The 21,375-nt window shown below is 36.9% G+C and overlaps 3 protein-coding genes across 3 annotated transcripts; 1 reads left to right on the plus strand and 2 right to left on the minus strand.

Moving 5' to 3' along the window:
• Window positions 1-6,968: 6,968 nt before the first annotated feature.
• On the minus strand, window positions 6,969-8,863 carry GCK72_006709 (uncharacterized protein; the record flags this gene model as incomplete). The annotated part of the gene is made up of 7 exons (XM_053725751.1): window positions 6,969-7,120; window positions 7,414-7,585; window positions 7,997-8,110; window positions 8,155-8,355; window positions 8,403-8,554; window positions 8,602-8,678; window positions 8,727-8,863. The coding sequence occupies 7 exons, from the start codon at window positions 8,861-8,863 to the stop codon at window positions 6,969-6,971; spliced, it is 1,005 nt and encodes a 334-aa protein (XP_053589945.1).
• A 1,417-nt stretch (window positions 8,864-10,280) lies between these two features.
• On the plus strand, window positions 10,281-14,590 carry GCK72_006710 (uncharacterized protein; the record flags this gene model as incomplete). Its single annotated transcript, XM_053725752.1, has 9 exons — window positions 10,281-10,394; window positions 10,440-10,941; window positions 10,989-11,075; window positions 11,140-11,259; window positions 12,289-12,490; window positions 12,816-12,891; window positions 13,787-13,902; window positions 14,392-14,459; window positions 14,583-14,590. 9 exons carry the CDS (start codon window positions 10,281-10,283, stop codon window positions 14,588-14,590), a joined length of 1,293 nt encoding a protein of 430 aa, XP_053589946.1.
• Window positions 14,591-15,023: 433 nt separating this feature from the next.
• On the minus strand, window positions 15,024-16,945 carry GCK72_006711 (uncharacterized protein; the record flags this gene model as incomplete). The annotated part of the gene is made up of 4 exons (XM_053725753.1): window positions 15,024-15,188; window positions 15,747-15,941; window positions 16,623-16,823; window positions 16,913-16,945. The coding sequence occupies 4 exons, from the start codon at window positions 16,943-16,945 to the stop codon at window positions 15,024-15,026; spliced, it is 594 nt and encodes a 197-aa protein (XP_053589947.1).
• Window positions 16,946-21,375: the final 4,430 nt, after the last annotated feature.

Genomic DNA, 21,375 nt, shown 5'->3' on the forward strand with positions numbered 1-21,375 from the left:
CTGAAAAATATACCAAAATGAAGATCTCGTCGAGTTCTATATCCGTGATCTATTACGGGCCGGCTGGCTAGTCGTTAATGTAACGCGGGCCGGGCAAAAATTGTTTTTTTGAGGATTTTCACGTTTTTTGGCATCTTTTCTCGGCCAGCGGCACATTAACGATCCGATCCGTAGTAGATCACGGCCATCCGATCCGTCGTAGATCACGGACATAAGACTCGACGAGATCTACATTTTAGTATATTTTTCAGCCAATAAAATTGCGTTGAAGCGAGTTACGCCCATTTCGGCCCGGTTTGCAAGTATGGTTTAAAACTACTTAGGACAACGACTTGTAACAAGTTCATCTTTTTGAGAAACTTTGAAAAAATTTACCTAAAATGGGAATGCCTCGACATTTCCAGACTTGAGCCTTGCTACTCACCGAGAGTCAGGACACTCCATTAAGACAGGAGACATCTGCTTCAAATGAGAAAAGGTAAAGTTAGAAGTGGAGTGAATGCATATCTTCTACTCGATCCTCATGGTTTTATACTTGTCAAACGACTAAACTGTAGCTCTCATTAGTTCATATTTTCATTAGTTTTTGTTTTCATAATACTCAGAACTTTTTGTTTTTTGAAAGATTCACACGTATTTTGACAGTTTCTCACGATGAACTTCAGTCTTGGCAAACAGTCAGAAGCTAATTTTTGTAGTTTTTTGTTGTATGTTTTGGCCGTACACTGTTTCGTATTGACGTAAAGTAGGGTTGAAAAATAAAAAGTTTCAAGTAAGTTCCGAATACCTAAACTTAAAGACAGAAAATATATAACAACATGGAACAACGTCAAGAAAACAGAAAACATAACTTTCTGGTTGACTGATTTTCCAGAGCAAAAAACATAAAATGTGTATAAAATAGACATTTCGAAGAATCAGACGTAATAATAGAGGAGTTCTTTCGCCCGGTGGTAGACCTTCAAAACTATGAAATTCTTGTGAAGAGGGTACTTGAACGGTCAATTCAATCAACTGACTAATTGAAACATTTTGATCTTTTTTTGAGTCAAAGATCAGAAAGTGGAACCAAATTCCTGATCAGAATAAGGAAAACAATAATTTTTTCTTCAAAAATACAAACAAGGATGTGAAATTACGAGCAGGACTCGAACAAAAGAAGATCAAAAAGTTAATTACTTCTAAGTAAAATGTTCTAGATTTTTCTAGAGAAATCCTGGGAAGTTCTAGAGAATATGCTACAAAGGCTCCACTGACATCAATCAATGTAGTCTGGATATGAATATCACCCCCAACCAAAAAGAATGTGTAACCTAATCAATTTGTGAGACTAATAAAGTTGTATGACAAAAATTGACAGGAGGAAAAAGGGAAAGAAATGCAACACAAATCACGTAATTCCTTTTTCAGATTAAAGACATTTCGTATTTTTTATGTGCAAAAACGTATCGTTCTAGTTATAGGCTATACTCCAGAATAGGAAAAGAACAAGTGAATTTATTGGGTTGGAGTGTCAACAATGTCTGGACACAGTGATCTGTCAACGGATAACCAGGAAAAGGGGGATCCCAGTATAATTGGGACATAGACATGTCTGAATCGGACTTTTCCATAAATTTCAGTTTTGGATCTATAGTATTATGCTATATATTCCAGATACCTGTCAGGTTATATCACGGGCGGTTCAAAAGGAAACGTGAGGGCTGACAAGGAAAGCAGACTTGTCACGGGCCGGGCCGGGCCGAAATCAAACAAAATCTCGGCCCGTTTTGAAACATTTTTCGAAAAAAGTATAGTTTTTGACCAAAACTTTAAAATTGAATCAAAATGTGAATATGCCCGATTTTTGACAAGTCTGAAGGAAAGTCTTTGGAGACGCAGCTTTCAAACAATCTATAAATTTGGTCTTAAGTACTTTCGACTACGTGAATTCCATTTATGCCATCAAAACCAGCTAAATGCCTCTGCGAGAAAAGTTATGAGCTTTCAAACTTTTCATATGGTCAAGCTGGAATTCCGAGTCAAAGATGTTTTCATTATCCAATGTACAAATGGAACCGCGCGGTGGCGTTTATGCAGCCGATTTGAAATTTTATAAGAAATAAGCGTAACCATATGAAAAGTTTAAGAGCTCATAACTCAGAGACGTTTAGCCGGTTTTGATGGCAGAAATAGACTCCCCGTAGTCAAAAGTATCTATAACCGAATTTTTTTAGAAAGTTTGAAAACCGCAAATTGTTTGAGAGGTAAGCAATATATATTCCACGCGAACTGTCCAGAATAACATCAAAAGTTTTTCAGACCCTCGCCGCAGTCTGACCCTCTCTACTGAACGAAATAACACATCAAACATAACGTTTTCTGAAGTACTCAGTTCTTTGACACCTAAATCAATTTCTCACTTATTTAGGCAATCAAAAAGTGAAAGACTCTCGGATCATAAGACATTTCCTAGAGCTCTATAAAAAAGTCAATCAGTCCACCTGCCCCAAAAAGCAATTTGTATATACATGACGGAGGAGCAAACTGTTCAATGAGCTCTTTTAATACACTTTTTAAAGAAGAAACTCTAGGCGTGGTAATTGGATGGAATTGAATATTTATGACTAATTATGAGAGCGAAAAGATGAATGAGAAATGATGATGTGGAGGATGAGCATAATGTATGAAGACTAGAGGTCAAATTGAATTTCATGATCTTTATTTTAAACGAAACACACAGAAGGATATAAAAGTGAAATGTGCATGAACTAATGTTAGAAATGGAATGCAGAAGAGTAATTGAGTTTAGTTTCCCTCCAAATGGATTACAGGATAAAGAATGAAGAATGAGTCAAAAGTCTGGAATTTACGAGATATATTTGTGAATTATTCATTTGGGTTCATATCTTTTCAGATTCTAATGGAACGCAAAAAAAAACAATAAACAACAGAAATTGATGAGATGGTTCCGGGTATCCTTGAGCAAAAAACAGAAAGAAATTGAATAAAATTAATCTGTATTCTATTTTCAGAGAATTAATTGAAGACAAGAAAACAGAGAACCGAGTTGAGCAGAGGTCACTTCTATTATTTTGAAAAGATGAGTTTCAAGAGTAGCCGAAAGTTTTTTTTCGTTTTTTCGAGTGTTTTACGATGGGATGCATGTCGAGAAATGTCTGTTTTTAACGAAATAGATGGGTGAAAAGCGGTGAGTAATTGAGAGGAGATGTCTCGTTTAACTGATGAAAAATTCCATGCTTTTGAGATCGATGTTTTGCATTGAGAAGTGAAAATTCAGGGTTTTTATTTAAGAGAGAGGTGAAAAAATGGAACGGAAAGTTTCAGATTTTGTGTCTGTGTATGGTAAGTCATAACCGGAATTTGGGTCTTTCTGATTTGGGCCTTTGTCCCAAAGAAAATTTGTTTTCTGGAGAAAAATGGGACATACATCTCACATCAGGTTACAGTCTATAGAATTTTCGGCTAGTTGTCCCATTTGTATTAGCTCAGAACAATTCTTACTACTGCGCTCCACTGCAATGCCATTGAAAAATATCTCTTTTTCTCTGAGTCTCTCAATTTCACACATAGTTTTCTTCGGTTTTGGTAGAGCGCGGTTGTAAGAAGCGTACTGTGTTAATAGCGATCCACCGCTCATTACTTGAAGTTACAACGATACAGTCCTTTAACAAAAACAGTCAAAAGTGGTCTGGCAATCAGAGATAGTACTGCATCACATTTATGGTCTAAAACTGACCCGTATTTTTTTGTGGCTATTAATGTCTCGGATTCCTAGAAATCGGAAATTTCAGTAATCATCTTACACATTTCTTGTGAGTTTCGCACAATTAGCTCAATTGCTAAACGTCTTTATTTATTTATTGAAACGAAGGACCAAGTCACTGTCACTTTACATTTGAAATTAAGTAAGGTGAAATTTTTAATTTAGGCCAGGGGATTACTCGAGTGTTTTAGCATTCTCAAAATGATAAACTGAACATCAAAATGAAACATTTGTCTTACTGAGTACGTGCTGGAAACATGAACTTTAGAACTCGGACATAAACTAATAAACCTAAAGTGTCACATACACACTCTAGTCTAATGCTCTTCCTGGACTCTTTTTACTTCCTTCTATGCTAATTAGGAACTCCAAAGATTTCAGATATTCTATCTTGGGCTATAATTAATTTCAAAAGCGACAGAATGATGCTATGATGGAAGTTCTTTAAAAGTCTAGACCTTATTGATCCCATAATTAAAACAGGAAATTTCTTACCTGAAAGGTCTCGTAGTCGACATCATCACGTATTCCTTCTACTTTTTTCTAATATTCTTGGCCGCCGCCGATTTAATTTAATCTGGGGTCTCTACTGCAAGATGAAGGAAATCGTGGGAGTACATGGAGATGAAGAGAGAAAACTGGGTAAATTATTAGTCATAGTCACGGACTAAAATGACAAATCGTTGGAGCTGTCAATCAGTTTTCTATGAGTGTGGGGAATTTGATGAGAGTTTGAAAAATGTGAAATTGGGGAAAATGAACAACTTTGATACTGTATGAAATCGACTGATTTCTGAGCATATAAGACAGGCCAAATTTGAAAATTTCATCTTTTCAAGGAAAAGTAGCGGTTATCTCCCTAAAGATGTGAAATTGTCACAGATTTTCTTAGCATCTTAGAGTTTATAGCAAAAATAGAGATAATTGCTAAATTTCCACATGCATTTGCTAAATTTCCACATTTTCGAGAAACCCTGAGTTTTGCGGGAACCGGACAATGAAATCAGGTTATTCCTGAAATTCTAGAAAAAGTAATTCTTAAAACAAAACGTGATAATCACAAAATCAGTTTATTGACGTGAAAAAAACGTTGAATCACAAAATCACAGATTCGTTTCATGAAACGAATCGGGGGAAATATAAAAAAAAGGAAAGTTTGAAACGTAAATAAAGTAAAACCGTGAACTAATCGTGGATACCCATTCTGGATGCGAGCATCCGGGATGGGGAAACATGAGAAAAACTAGAAAAGGTTATAGGCGTGAACTATGAAATGTGGATTCACATTCTGATTTCACGAAATGGAAATGGGGAAATTTGGAGAAGGCCAAATTTAAAGACGATGGGAATTAGAGAGCTTTCACAGAAATACTCTTGTAGACCTCTGAATATACTTCCGGCTAGCCAACATTGAATTTTCTATCATAAGACTTCTGAAATAGAACATACAGTTACGAGGAAGGTTTTCTAACAACTAACCTTTTGCGAAAAAGCATTTGTCTCAGCAGTCCTTAAACTTCAAAACTGTCCAATATCCATAAATTCACGATTAAATCTGAAAGTGTATTTAGAAGACTATGTCACCTGCTTTATAGAATAGTTTAGGTCATAGAGCCGAAAACAATGTATCCCGATTGAAATCATTGAGAAGAATAGGCTAGCAACATACGACGATGTTGAAAATTAACAAAATGAATAAAATACAACAATAGGAAAAGGTCACGGATAATAATCAATAAACCTGAATCCCCGTTTTTTGCAGTAAGAATCACGTGACCTTACTCTGTTGTTGTTGTATTTTATTCATTTTGTCAATTTTCAACATCGTCGTATGTTGCTAGCCTATTCTTCTCAATGATTTCAATCGGGATACATTGTTTTCGGCTCTATGACCTAAATTATTCTATAAAGCAGGTGACATAGTCTTCTAAATACACTTTCAGATTTAATCGTGAATTTATGGATATTGGACAGTTTTGAAGTTTAAGGACTGCTGAGACAAATGCTTTTTCGCAAAAGGTTAGTTGTTAGAAAACCTTCCTCGTAACTGTATGTTCTATTTCAGAAGTCTTATGATAGAAAATTCAATGTTGGCTAGCCGGAAGTATATTCAGAGGTCTACAAGAGTATTTCTGTGAAAGCTCTCTAATTCCCATCGTCTTTAAATTTGGCCTTCTCCAAATTTCCCCATTTCCATTTCGTGAAATCAGAATGTGAATCCACATTTCATAGTTCACGCCTATAACCTTTTCTAGTTTTTCTCATGTTTCCCCATCCCGGATGCTCGCATCCAGAATGGGTATCCACGATTAGTTCACGGTTTTACTTTATTTACGTTTCAAACTTTCCTTTTTTTTATATTTCCCCCCAATTCGTTTCATGAAACGAATCTGTGATTTTGTGATTCAACGTTTTTTTCACGTCAATAAACTGATTTTGTGATTATCACGTTTTGTTTTAAGAATTACTTTTTCTAGAATTTCAGGAATAACCCGATTTCATTGTCCGGTTCCCGCAAAACTCAGGGTTTCTCGAAAATCTTCAAAACGTGTGGAAAATCAGCAATAATTCCCATATTTGTTGAAGATCAATGACCACGTTGAAACGGTTGTGAATCCACTGATTAATTAAAAGAAATGAGAGGTCTCGTTCAAAAGATGAAGTTTTCAAATTTGGCCTGTCTTATATTACCGAAGTTTTTCACTTTGACAATCAGTAACTTTCAAGATAAACCCTATAAAAAAACGGTCAACTACAAAAATGATTTGCTATTATTGCTCTGTCCAACCCATACAAAATTGAGTTTATCGGACAATCAGATGACACCAAAATACACTGTCAAAGTTGGTAATTTTCCACTGAAAACAGCCAAAGTTGATAATCATTTGAGCGGTACTGTACGAAATTTTAAGACTTCGGAGCTTTGTGATCCAAAGATCCAGACTTGGCTCATCAAACCTCGGCCTATCAATAAACTTATAAATACCAATTTAAATGACCAAGTGATCGTATGGTTTCCAGTTCGCTACATTTTTCATATCTGTAAATTCTAATCTTGATATTTTCATCTTTTCGTCTGCAACTTGATGCAGCCAAAGTGTCGTTCATCTATCAAATAATTATCAATGAGATCAAACCAAAAGACAAAAAGTTTATATGAATAATAATATTTTGCAAAAAGTTTTTAAAAAACATGAAAAGATTACGCTAAATCAACAAAAGTCGTTTGTTTCGAAGAGTTGAAAGGTCTCGATGAGACGACGGTTGTGACGGCGGCATCTGATAGTGTCTTCGTGTCGATTTTACTTTTGACAGACCCATTGAGGATTAGGAATATCAGACAGTTCATGGAACCTGGAAAATTGTTGTTTTATGTTTCAGATATCGAACATTGATCCCATTCACTCTATACATCGTTCTAGATTCAGAGAATTTGATCAGTCCACTTCTCTTAGCGGAAGTAAAAGTTCAATTCAATAATTTTTTGATCTTTCCTAATTAAACTTCCCTATCTGAAAAACTAACAAAATCTAATTATAGTCCAAACTATTATTTTCTTCCTTCTCATTTATAATTTCCTTCTCTTTTTTCCATATTTTGCTTGTTTGATTTCTAGAAGCAATTTTGAGTCAGAAAACATGTCTTACCACTCGAAAGCAAGGAGGCTACGTAGAAAGCTCCGAATTTCTCGAAAATTGAGAACCCTGTGATTGTTTCAACAAGAGATACCAGAAGGGATGGAATTGTGAGACAGAACAGAGAACTGAGAAGGATACCACACGTCGTTCGATTGGCTTGACGGAACTTTTGGGAGGCAACCTGAAAAATACAAGAAGATAATAATAGAAGAGTTGTTTGAGAGTGAAATGACAGAAGGGCTGGGAAGCTGAGAAAACGCTGATTCCAAATATATATTTACTTTTTACCCTCGAGGCCTGGTATTTGAGAAAAACCAAGTCAAAGTTTGAAACAATCGAGAATTATTAACTTTTTAATACGCTAAAATTGCAACAAATTTTAAAAAAAGTTTTTCAGAAAGGTGAACATTGGTCATTTTTCCGAATTTTGACCTAGTTTTTCACGAATACCAAGATACAAGGACAAAAACTGAATATATATTTGGAATCAGCGTTTTCTCATCTTTTCAATGATATAGGTCACGTCCCAATACTCCAAACTGACTCCATGGCGTTCCCTAGTAAATCTACTCAACTTATGATTGGCGATTACCATATTTTTCTTCCGTTCCGCTGGTGTTGCACCCATCCATCCACTCTCACGAGACAACTTTTGTACTTTGAAGAAAACGAATAAGCTCATGACTATTATGATGATTCCGCAGGTCTGAAATTTGGGTGATGGGGTGTTTTGGATAGTATAAGGGTTACCATGTTCGAAGAACCCCAATAAGTTCGGAATGCATCATGGACAAAACAACCGAGTGATGAACAATTGATACGCTGCTCAAAGCGAAATGAAAAAATACAGAAAACAGTATCGATGAGGCCAATGAAGACACAGACAACCATCAAGATGTTTGAGCAATGAACATGATCTATTTTACGGTAGATCAAAGGGAAATATAGGGCCTGAAAAAACAGAATTGCACGTAGAAATACGACCCTCGATAACTCACCAGAATCCTTTCTGCTGCTGCTCCTGCATTTAAAACTGATGAGATTTTGAGAAACATTGGTAATGGCCAGTCAATGAATGCGATAACTTGTGGATTGTAGTCGACAAATGTGGTATCCCAATAGTATACGAAGTAGCAGATTTCAGGCATGACTGAAATTAAAATTATGATATTATTACAATGATTAGACTACACTTACTGGCTACAGCGAAAACAATATCGGTGACTGTCATATAGAGAATGATACGGAGGTTACGTCGAGAGTCTAGTCGTTTTCTGTAACTTTCATTGACTGGTTTCAGGGATTTAGAGAGATAAACTTACGTGAAAAATAAGTAAAGTATCACAGAATTGCCAATAATCGCCAAAAGACCCATAAAAATACAGTAGCAATCAGTGATGAGATATAACTTCAGACCCATTGCGTCACGAAGGATTGGACCCTGAAAGTCAAGATTCATGACTGATTATAATGAATATAATAAAAGAATAATGAGAAAGAGAACATGTTTTTTGCTTGAACCTGTCTATGAGTTCTTTCTTAAAATTAGATTTTTGGTGATGTTGTCATTTTTCTATAAATTTAAGTCTACAGTATCAGCCTGAAATGTTTATTTTCAGAAAAAAAACTCACTCTTGACATGATGGTTTCCTAGACTCTTGTGTAAAGATTATTGCCACCCTGTGAGAACTTGCCCAATTCTGTTATATACCTCGTTCTTCATGTTTTTCTCAATTTCAATTTCCCACTGACTCAAGTTTTCAGGTGCATAGATTACATGAGTCTCCCTTTTGATGACTCATGTTACATCTCGGTTCGCGCGGAACACGGTGAAACGAACGGTACGGAGGGGGAAGCTTGTCTGCGTCACTCGTGTGGTAGACAGTCTCTCGACAGAAAAGTTTGCTCAAATACGGAAGGGATTGTTCGGGAGTTCAAGTTGATATTATTGCTACATGAGCATATTTGGAGAGTGGAATAGTGCACTATGATCGGTTTACTTTTATTTCGTTTCATGCAGATTTGGATGTTTTCTCGTTTCAAAAGTAAACCTTGTTAACTTAATTTTCTATGATTATCTATTAGCTCAACACAGTTCTTAAAACTGCGCTCCACCGAAATCCCCTTGAAAAATGTATATTTTTCCTTGAGTCTCTAAACTTCGCACGCAATTTTCTTCGGTTTCGGTAGAGCGCGGTTGAAAGGAGCATGCCGTGCTAATATAGCTTAAGACCAAAAAGATTCAAATTGAGAGAATAAATACTTAAACTTCATATAGTTTCGATTTCCGCTTCATTAAACTAACTTTTGCATTCAAGTGGAACCATTTCATAGCAGACATGAGCTTATCACGAAAAAGTGAATTTCAAATTAGTGTAGGGAAATTTCAGATTTATATAATAAACTAGGTATAGGATAAATCTGATCTAACGGAACTCTTTTTGTTAGAAAACAAACTGAAAAATTTCTGAATTAGTGAGCAACACAGTGTTTTTTCAAAAATTCGTGTCATAATGAAATCAGAGGCCCTCAAAAAGGAAAGATGACACATAACGGGCTTTAAGAGAAGTCAGAAAAAATACAACCTTCCAAAATACGGCGAAAGATCTATTAGCACGTCATGCTTCTTACAACCGCGCTCTACCGAAACCGAACAAAAGTGTGTGCGAAATTGAGAGACTCAGAGAAAAATATACATTTTTCAAGGGGATTTCGGTGGACCGCAGTTGTAAGAACTGTGCTGAGCTAATAGAAGACTTCTAACTCATTCCACTTGATTCTCTCGTTTAACTTAGCAAACAAGTTGGTAGTTTGATCAAAAGTTTACTATCCATATTACAGTATCCCTACTTCATTCAAGTTACAGGAATGAGAGAATGAACTACAACAACCATTTGGTTCTCTACCCACAGTACTACGTGACCTTGACAACTCCAGCTCAACTGCCACTGATTCCTGAAGCATATAAACCATTTCCACATTATAATTTGGTAATACTTTTCAATTTCACTTCTAGCAATTCACTACTCTTTCAGGAAGCAGTACAATGGGCTCTTCTATTTGGAGTATGTTTTATGCTTGGAGTTGGAATGGGTGCCAACGATGTGGCTGACGCTTTTGGAACATCTGTTGGAACTGGAACAGTTACAGTTACTCAAGCATTCATTCTGGCTACCGTAGTAGAAATGATGGGATCAGTGGCATCTGGTTTTGCGGTAGATGGAAAATCATTGAGTATTGTGGACACAAGCAGCTATGCTGATAACCCGGATGAGCTGGTTATCGGACAGATTGCGATGCTTGTTGGGTGTGCCACGTGGCTTATTGTGGCAACGTTCTACAGTATGCCAGTTTCATCTATCCATTCTTTACTTGGAGCAACAATGGGATTCTCATTTGTGCTCCGTGGAGTGAACGGGATAATTTGGAAACGTGTCTTTCTGATAATGGCGGTCTGGATACTGTCACCTATTGCATCAGCGATTTTTACGCTGATCACGTTTTTCTTACTTGATGTGACTGTTTTGAGAGCGGTAGGTAACTATTAAAAAATCAAGTGAGAAAGAAATTTCAGAAAAATCCAGTGAAAACTGGACTGTTTCTTCTACCAGGAATCTACGTCATAGTGGTTTTTGCCAATGTTTTTCTATTTTTACAAGATGGAAGTAGAGGTTAGTTTTGCACAGTAAAAACAAAGAAATTAAAAACAAAATACCTTTAAATGTTTAATTATAGTACTCCGATTGGACCAAATTCCGTTCATGTACACAGTTGCAGTATCACTAGCTATTGGAGCTTTAGCTGGATTTCTAGCGCTATTCGTAATTGGACCAATAATGAAAAGAAGGTTGAAAAGTGAGTTGGAGGAGTCATCGGGAAGATCAGACCACCAAAAACTTTTCTATGTATTAGTCAGATATTCCCCTCCTTTTTCGTCACTCGAAACGCATCACAAGTTCCGGGTGACTAGGAACTAGTACTTTAAAAATGAAAACATCTTGGGTTTTTGACTAATGGATGTATGACATGTGTCACTGTGAGAGTATGACCTATTTATTTTGGTTTTGAGAAAAAGAGAACCTTTGGTAGAATATGCGTAAAATGAAATAGTTCGTCAGATGGCGTCGCTAGAAGAGTGAAGCCAAAGGGGTTTGACTGACTAGGGAAGGTCATGGAGTCAGTTTGGAGTTATGTGACGTGACTCATATCTTTAGAAACCTGAGAAAACGGTAATTCCAAATATATATTCAGTTTTTGCTCTCGAGGCCTGGTATTCGAAAAACACAAGATCAACGCTTGGGAGGGTAGAGAATTATTACCTGTTTATGCCTCAGGCTTGAGATCTAAGGTTTGAAGCCTAAGACAATAAGTACCTTAGAACGTAGTTTATATGAAAATCCAAGTCAAGATCTTCAAAATTATAATAATCCCTTAAGGTTTGGTTGAGTTTTCAAAAAGTTAAAAAGGTTGAAAAAAATAGAATTTTCATCCAAATGGGGCACCAAAAACATAAATTTTGTGTATGTCGGTGTGTCCGAATGTCTGAATGTCCAAAAATCCCAAAAATCCCAAAATTTGGTGATGTTTCCAGAAAGTTACAAAATTTTGAAAATTGCGATCTATCCTTTTTGCTGAACTTTGACCGTTTTTCTCGTATACTAGGTCTCGAGGGCAAAAACTGAATATATATTTGGAATCAGCGTTGTCTCAGCTTTTCAATTATATATGTCACGTCCCAAAACTCTAAACTGAGTACAAGACCTTCCCTAGCGAGCTATTTGGAAAGAAAGCTAAGGTTCTTATTGAAGAACTGGATTACAATTGAACGGAGATTTAACAAAAAATTCAGAAAAAAAACTGCTCATCATCTCTCATTTTATTCAGAAAAAACGGAAGAACTTCCTCGAATCGCTAGTTCGTTGTCCTACACATTCCCAATACGACCTAGTGGATGGTTACGAAAAGCTGTCTATTGGGCGTTTCCACCAATGAGAAATGACGATCAAAAAGCTGTTCGATTGTTTTCGTTTCTTCAAATTTTGACAGCCTGCTTTGCTGGATTCGCTCATGGAGCCGATGACATCAGGTGAGTTAACAAATCAATGAGTTCTGATTGTAACCTACAGACAACATGTTGAAAAATGCATATCGTGGTTTCTAACTCAATTTCTTCTTATTCTGACACACATTATAATTAACTTACACAAACAAAAAAAGAAGAAAAATTAATCTCTGGAAAGGAAAAAAAAAAGAAATTTCCAAAACTATCCGAGGTGTTTTAATTTGGAAACAAACCGACTCATTTGAGTCTGTTTTTGGGCAATAATTTGGATTTTTAATCAACTTTATTTTCGGAAATAAGTTTTTTCCAGATACAGAGGAAAACTATGTTGATCAATGTTGTTTTTCAGGAATTGTGTGGCACCTATTCGTGATTTGATACACATGTACAATCAAGGATATCGAGATGACAACACACAATTGAATGTGAGTAATCAGAGGCCAAATAGGTTATGGGAATGAGGTAGTTCTGAGAAAGAAGGGTTGATTTGTGGCCAGAACGAAGGTTGGTATAGTGGAAAACATACTGATCGATGGAATTTAATAGGGACGGCAACTAGAATGAAGTTGCAGTAAAACCTGTAACAGACACCTACCGGTGCCTCTTCACAGCGGTATATCTCGGCTCTACAGGAAATTTCAAAAAAACTGGTAACAGGCAAAATGTAGCTTATTGTTCATAGAATATTTCTTCAGTTGAAAAAATTTTCATATCTTTAAAGACAGCCGAGATAGGAGGCTCCAAGCTCTTGCTGTCGATACTAGAAATTTAAAAATGCCCAGTGAAGAAGACGGTACTAATCTTAAATATCAACATTTTCATGTTAGACATCTTCTGACAAAATTAGAATTCCTGACTCATTGTTTGAGAACCGTAAGCTATAACTCACAGCAGACATAGAAGTTTACAACCTAGTCAGCACTGGTCAGCAGTCGAAATTCGAATGAAATTGGGTAATCCGCCACTAGCCAATAGTCTAAAAAGGATAATTATTTCAATTTTTATTTCAGAACAGGTATTATTAAATGAGCAATAAACTGATATCTTACCATGAGACTTCAGTTGGACGTCGAAATTATCGAATCAAAACTTCTGAAAGCGCTCAAATTTTCTGTTTCCTTTGGGAAATACTTGCTAGACAGAAGTTACGAATAATATATCAAAACGAACGCTCCGTTTTCCATTTTTACTCTACTCTTTCTTGGTGGCTAATCAAATCAACCCGTTCTCGGTCCAATTTTCTTCTTCTGATTTCAAGCTCGCCGAGTTCTAAACGCATGTTTTGTCAAGAAAACAGGAAGTTACATTGTGTTCTTTCAGATATCGGTTTATGTTGGATTACTTACCACTCTTGCCGTTCTGATGGGAATTTGGACACTCGGAATTCGAGTTATTAGGACTGTGGGAGAGAATTTTGCAAAAATGAATCCGGCAACGTAAGTGAACCGCACCACAGGGGTGCGAGACGTAAGGTCCGCAACGAACAGTTTTGAATTTACCTGTCGAACCGCGCTGCGTGCACATCGCGTTTTTAATTGACTGATACGACAAACAAACGCTAAACTTGAATTTGGCACTCAGCCAAGTCCTTTTTTGGCACCGTGCCAACCGCTGTGCGACGGAGCTATAACCAACAAGTTGAACCCACTTGATAGGTAGAAAAGATCTGATATTTTGCATTTACGACTAGGTATCAAAAAATGTGCAGAACTTTTGACCTACATGATTTCACTAAAAAGGTTATGCCAATCAACTTGATTTAGGTGACAAACTGAAAGCCTAGCACTTCCTTAACTGAGTTTATTGAACATAATTTTGCAACTCGGAGTTCCGGGTGTCATATTCTACACGTTGCCATAAAGTGTGATTCCATATTCAAGCACCAAAGGACCCCCGTGAAAATTCCAACTTTTTACACTTTACAGAGGCTTCTCGGTGGAATTCGGTGCTGCCGTGTGTGCTTTGGCCACTAATATGTACGACATACCACAAAGTATGACGCATTGTCTAGTCGGTTCAATTTTCGGATTGGGATTAGTCAGATCTGGGCCGATATTAAAATGGCACACTGTCAAATATGTTTTTCTTTCTTGGATATTGACAATACCGGTTTCAGGTGCGTAAGACAATTTATTAGAAAATTTCTAACTGGGTCGAGTTCTGTCTGGTAACATTTCAAAAGGGAATTCTTTGGAGACGCGACTTTGAAACGGTCTATAAATTTGGTTATAGGTACTTTCGGCTCCGGGGAGTCCATTTCGGTATATGCGGCCGATTTGGGATTCCATGTGAAAAATCTTAAGCATATTAAAAGTTTGAGAGCTCATAACTCGACTCGCAGAGATATTTAGCAGGTTTTGATGGCAGAAATGGACTCCACGTAGTCGAAAGTAGCCATTACCTAATTTATGAATCATTTGAAAAACGCGTCTCCAAAACGTTCCCTCGTCAACTTTAAATTTAACTTTTTTCAGGTCTCATCTCAGCGGCTGTTATGTATCTTCTACAGGCGATACTTTCATAGTCAAATTTTCTTTTAAAATTTAAATAAAATCATTCATTCCCACTGTTTTCTCAACATGTTTTCATAAGTATCAGTTGTTTGTTGACGAGATTGAAAAGTTTGGAGAGAATGGTTTAATGTCGCAAGTTTTGCGTTTTTCGTTTGATTCATTACGCATCCAGTGTAGATTGGAATTATCAAATCGGCGAATGTGAAGGGCTGAAATTTTTCTTTATATTAGCTCGGCACAGTTCTTACAACTGCGCTCTACCGAAATGCCCTTGAACAATGTCTCTTTTCTCAGAGTTTCTCAGTTCCGCACAAAGTTTTCTTCGGTTTCGGTAGAGCGCGGATGTAAGAAGCGTGCCGTGCTTCTAAATAAAAGCGAAACGAAACTCACAAAAATCGCCAACTTCACTGTGCTAAACAACGGTCTATTCTCATTGAATAATTGGATTTTTCCAGACCTCAAGACGGTCATGGTCGATCCAAAAAATATTGGGACAACTAATCCAGTTAGAAGCACAGATGACACCAATCGAGTGCATGTGAGATTCTCGCGGATTTGATATCGCGTTGTGAGCCGGAAGTTTTGACTGAAAAATGAGCTGAAAACAAAATGAGCTTGAAACTTACATTCGTAGTTTCTTATTATTCAAAAGTATGAGTAATCTCAACATGATGAATGATAAAACAGCGAAAACAAATGATGCGATAAATAATATATTTATCTGAAAATTTTTGTTTTCAGCTATTTCAAATTGTCATAATAATTACCGATTGTTCTGTATTTCTTGGAGCGAAAAAGGCAAAGCAAGAAGGTGTGTTGAAATCAGCTGTTCGATATGTTACGTATACAACAGAGAACGGGAAGAGTATTACAATCATTAGATAGATCCAACACGCAGATTTTTGATCTTCATACTGCTCAACTCTTCCAGTTGCTACAGTCCGTTCAAACACTAGTAGACCCTGAAAAGGAAAATTTTGATCAATACGAATACTTAAGCTTTATTTTACTTTTATGGTGGCATCCATGACCTGAGACAAAGCAAATGTCAGGTGAAAGCTTTGGAAAATAATTGGGTTCATAAAGAGATTTTGTTCGGTTCCGTTGAAAATGAATACTCGATAAAAGAATGAGGACTGAAAAATGGAAGCTGTTACAGTAACCAAACACGATCACAGTACCGCTTAAAAAGCTATCAATTTTGGTTGTTTTCAGTGGAAAATGACCACCTTTGACAGTGTATTTCGGTGTCATCTGATTTGCCGATAAACTCAGTTTTGTATGGGTTGGGCAGAGCAAAAAAAGCACATCATTTTTGTAGATGACCATTTTTTTGTAGAGACACTACCATGAAAGTTACAGGTAGTCAAAGCCGCTTCTCCCTGAACCCGACTTATTTCAGTACATATTAGCGAAATTTTGGAGCTTTTCACTTTGACAGCCTGTAACATTCATGGTAGTGTCCCTACAAAAAAGTGACCAACAACAAAAATTATGTTCTATTTTTGCTCTGTCCAACTTATACAAAATTGAGTCCATCGGCAAATCAGATGACACCGAAATACACTGTCAATGTTAGTCATTTTCCATTGAAACAGCCAAAGTTGATAACCTTTTGAGCGGTACTGTACGTAGGAACTTACCGCGTTGGCAATTGAGAAAATTCCTCTTACATAACAATTAAAGAAATACAGAATGAGGAGAAACTTGAAATTGTTATGGATTGCAGAGTTTTTGATATGTTTTTCCAAGAAATAAAATGTGGCATAGAATGAGGCGATAGTGAGAGAAGAGTGGAGAACTAGTGCGAGTTGGAATGGGAGATATTGTAGAGTGGCAGCACACTGAAAATGTTTTTTTTTTAATTTCAGATTAATGTTTGCGACTTATTTCAGATGATGGCCTGAACCTTCCTCATCTTTCAAAACCTTACCTCATCTTTCAAATAACTTGTATCGTAGCTCATTCTCTCCAACTTTCCAGATTCTGTCCGACTTCGATTAGCTTTTTTATTAAACCTGAAAATGAACTATTTTCAAAAAAAAAACTTTTGATTAAAAAACAAGGTTTTTGGCTGGAATTGAGGTGTGTGCTCACCAAGTAAACAAGATCAGATTAAGAAAGTAAAGAGTCAAGCAACTGAAAAAAAGTAACAACTAGAAAAAAAAGAGAAAACAGAGACGGCAGCTGAAATGTTGAAGATGATGATGTTCTCATTTTAATAAGCTGGTCAAAATAGAAAGTGTTCATGTCGAAACCAGTCTAGATCAAGGAGCATGATCTGAAGAAACCGGAAGTACGATAAGAGAAACCGTGAAAGTTTCTGATTAAGAGCTGAAAGTCTTGAGCTTTGAGCTTTTTTTTACTATATTTTGTTTCTCTATAGCTTTTCGGTACTGGAAACAACTGCAAGTATTGTACTGACAACTTACAACTAGGGAAGGATCCCGGGTCGAGATGGAGTTACAGGTCGAGATATATATATCACTAGAACGGAAATTTTCCGGTGATTTCAAATCTGTATTTTGTTTTTGCTGAACGTGAAAAAAGTTATTCGCGTTTTTGTTGCTTCTCATTGCAAAAATAAGCACTCACAAGACTCACAAAATAAACCTTTTTCTTATTTTCCAGTTCATAGAAAACGGGGCTTCGCAAACTTTACCACGATGGTGCAGCCGACTTTTTGGAGCTCGCTTCGGTTAGATGTTGACCTAAGTTTTGGAAGCCGCCACTTCATTTTACTGAAGGTCAACTACACTGCATGTTTTTGAAGGCTTGGACAAAAAGTTCGTTGACTGAGGACGTAAACACGGGACAATGGGATAACAGTTATGTTTTGTTAATAGTGAAAGTATTGTTTAAAAAAACCAAGAGAATTAAAAAATGAAATGCATATGCTACGATTGTGTTTCAACAATCGTTAATGTTTAAAAATAGTCACTGTCTGGAAATCAGATTTTTAACCTTCGTCTAGAGATTTTTCGTGGTTTGGACTCGTAATTGAAAGGTAATCATATATAAATGAATGCTTATTCGAGATTTCTGAGAATTGAAATGAAGGCAACAACATTTCCTTGTATGTATGTCATCTAGAACTTTGTGAGGTGTTCGATTCTAGTCATGAAGAAATTCTTCGTCAAAACAATGTATGAGAAATTGCAGAAATCAGAAATCAGAACACAGACAGAATGAGAACTGGCTCCAATGGGAAGAAATTGGAACAGTTCTGATCAGCTTTTCATCGAGGGTAGCCACAATAGTTCAAATCAGTTGCCGGTAATGTGCCGAGTGGGGTGGGAACATTCGCCCTATTTCTACTTCCTTTTTAGGTTGTTCAGGACAATGGAGCACCCGATGTGCGGGCAACTCAAGTGCTACAAAAACCGATTTATTATAAAGGTAAAAAGCATATCCCGCGAGGAACTGCAATAGAGAAAAGGGAGGAAGGAGTTATAGTGGTCACTCTGGAAGTATCCGATACGCGTAAGGGATACTCTCGAGGGACAACAGAATTGAATGGAATTACTTAATTACTTCCGCCTGAAATGGGGGTTAATGGGACAGGGAAGAAGGGCGTTAATTAACAGAAAATAAAATACGTAATAACTATAAAATAAATTAAAATATATTTATTTATTTTAGTTTGGTGTGCGACAGGAATCTGATCGGGACCAGGAGACTATCAACAAGTGTAAGTTTCGAAGGAAGCTGTTCCCCTTAACTATTAGAATACATTTGGGATCTCGGAAATCCCGTCTCAATCTATTGTTCAAAAAGCGCATCAACTCGTTTCGCTACTTTCAGATGCTTCAGCTACTATTGAAGAGCGACGCAGCGACGATCGGCTGCCTCCAGTACCAAAAGTCACAACTGGATGCCTTTTACAATAAGGTTAGGAAGAGCTAACTGAACTTCTGCTTGAATAATTTATTCAGTCTTCGAAGTTTCTGAATTCGTGAATGTTGATTTTTTCTTTGTGAATGAGCTACAACATCACTTATCGGTTACGTCGTGCTCGACATTGTGACTCATGTCATCGATGTGCGTTACACTCTTATGTCCTGTACCGTGAGAAAAGCAACAAACTTACAAGGGAACCCCAAGCACTTGTAAATTTGGAATTTGATGAAACTTTGGTGGGAGGTCAAGGACCCCTCCAATAGAGCTCCCACAAAATATTGGAACACGCTCGACACTCTGCTCCGAGTTATGGGCTCTCAAAGTTTGGCTCAGATTTAACACAGTAAACCTCATTTCCTCTCTTCTCAACAGTTCCCAAAATGTCACTTCCCTCCCTTTGCCACGTTTACGTTTGGCCGGCTGGCTGAGGGGATGTGCGCTGTGATGATGATCAAAGTGTTGGTGGTTCGTTTCCCCTTTTGGTTTTTATTTTTTGTATTTCTTGAAAACATTTTTGCCACCTTTTTGGACATTTTGTTGTCTTCTTTTCTTTGTTTTCTGGTTCAAAATATCACAACAATTCATATTTCGAAGTTTCAAAAAATTATATTTTTCCACCAAAAACTCGAATTGGGCTGACCATCTGGATGCAATATTTATGTTTTTGGTGGAAAATAAAATTTTTTGAAACTTCGAAATATGAATTGTTGTGATATTTTGAACCAGAAAACAAAGAAAAGAAGACAACAAAATGTCCACAAAGGTGGCAAAAATGTTTTCAAGAAATACAAAAAATAAAAACCAAAAGGGGAAACGAACCACCAACACTTTGATCATCATCACAGCGCACCACAGGTGAACCGCTGTGGATCCTATATGTGATCGCGCGGTGGCGTATATGCAGCTAGAAAGAATCAGCGTTGTGTCCTATATGTGTCCATATGGATCCACGCGCGGTCGGCCGAAAACGTGTGCCGCATATGGATCGTATATGGATCGCATATCAGGATTAATTCTACCAACCGTATTTGGTTGATTATTGTGTATGAAACACTAGAAAGGCCTAATTCATTGTTGTGATTGTTATATAATGCTATAATGTTGTTTTACTTTTCCTTTTTCAACTTGTTCACTTTCCATTTCTCGGACTTGTACATTTTCTCCATTTTTCTCGAAGTTCTTTCTTTTTATAGCAGATAATGGCAATACTTCGTGAAAAATTTAAAACTCCACACGATTTATATAAAAAATGATAAGTTAGTTTGACGGTTGTAAAACGATTTTCGAGCTTTTCTTGAACTTTGAAAGAAGCTATACCCGTCGATGACATTCGAAGTCCGATATTTTGACTTTACTTCGGTATGGCAAATACTTACCTTCTTACCTTTAATTCCATCTGAAAAATATAATTTCTTATCATACCGAAGTAAAGAAAAACACAAGAAACGAACTTCTCAACAAAAAGTATATCCCAAAGTTTCTTGAGAAAACGACAAGTTTTCTATTGAAAAAAGAAATTTCCGCAAATTTAAATATCTTTATTTTTACTTTTAAAGTTTGCCATTATCTGTTTTCAGCAAAAAGAATGAAGAAATTCGCTGAAAAACTTCGAGAAACGAAGAAAATGGGCCCGGACTTATAGAAAAAAATGTCGCGTCGATTTACGGTAAACAACACGCCCACGTGTAATTCCGGAGTGTCGTTGCGGCGGCCGGCCGCTAGGCTCAAATATGGACCATATATGGAACGTATATGGATGCTATATGGATGCACGCGCGGCCAGTACAAGGAAAAGACTACCGCACATATACGCCACACGCGCGGTCCACGTTTCATTTAGGGACACATATAGGACGCTATATGCACACTTTCACATATAGGATCCATCGCGGTTCACCTGTGACATCCCCTCAGCCAGCCGGCCAAACGTAAACGTGGCAAAGGGAGGGAAGTGACATTTTGGGAACTGTTGAGAAGAGAGGAAATGAGGTTTATTGTGTTAAATCTGAGCCAAACTTTGAGAGCCCATAACTCGGAGCAGAGTGTCGAGCGTGTTCCAATATTTTGTGGGAGCTCTATTGGAGGGGTCCTTGACCTCCCACCAAAGTTTCATCAAATTCCAAATTTACAAGTGCTTGGGGTTCCCTTGTTAGGTCATTTTCAGTTGAAAATGTACAACTTTGAGAGTGTGTCATGGTAATTCTGATTGTCACGCCCGGTGGGTTTTTAATGAATCATGCAAACTAAAAGTAGAGCTTCATTTTTGTAGTTGACAACTTTTTTGTACGGACATTCCCTAGAAAGTTACATATCGATAAAGTAATTTCTCCCTAAATCGACCCATTTCAGTGCAAAATAGTTTTGGGAAAAAAATCACTTGGTCGATACGTAACTTGCTAAGGAGTATCCGTACAAAAAACTCGTCAGCTACTGAAGCGAAGCTTTTTTTGATATTTAGAATTCATTAAAAATCTACTGGCTGTGACAATCAGAATT

Source organism: Caenorhabditis remanei, chromosome II (assembly GCF_010183535.1).
Source record: "Caenorhabditis remanei strain PX506 chromosome II, whole genome shotgun sequence".
Taxonomy (NCBI): domain Eukaryota; kingdom Metazoa; phylum Nematoda; class Chromadorea; order Rhabditida; family Rhabditidae; genus Caenorhabditis; species Caenorhabditis remanei.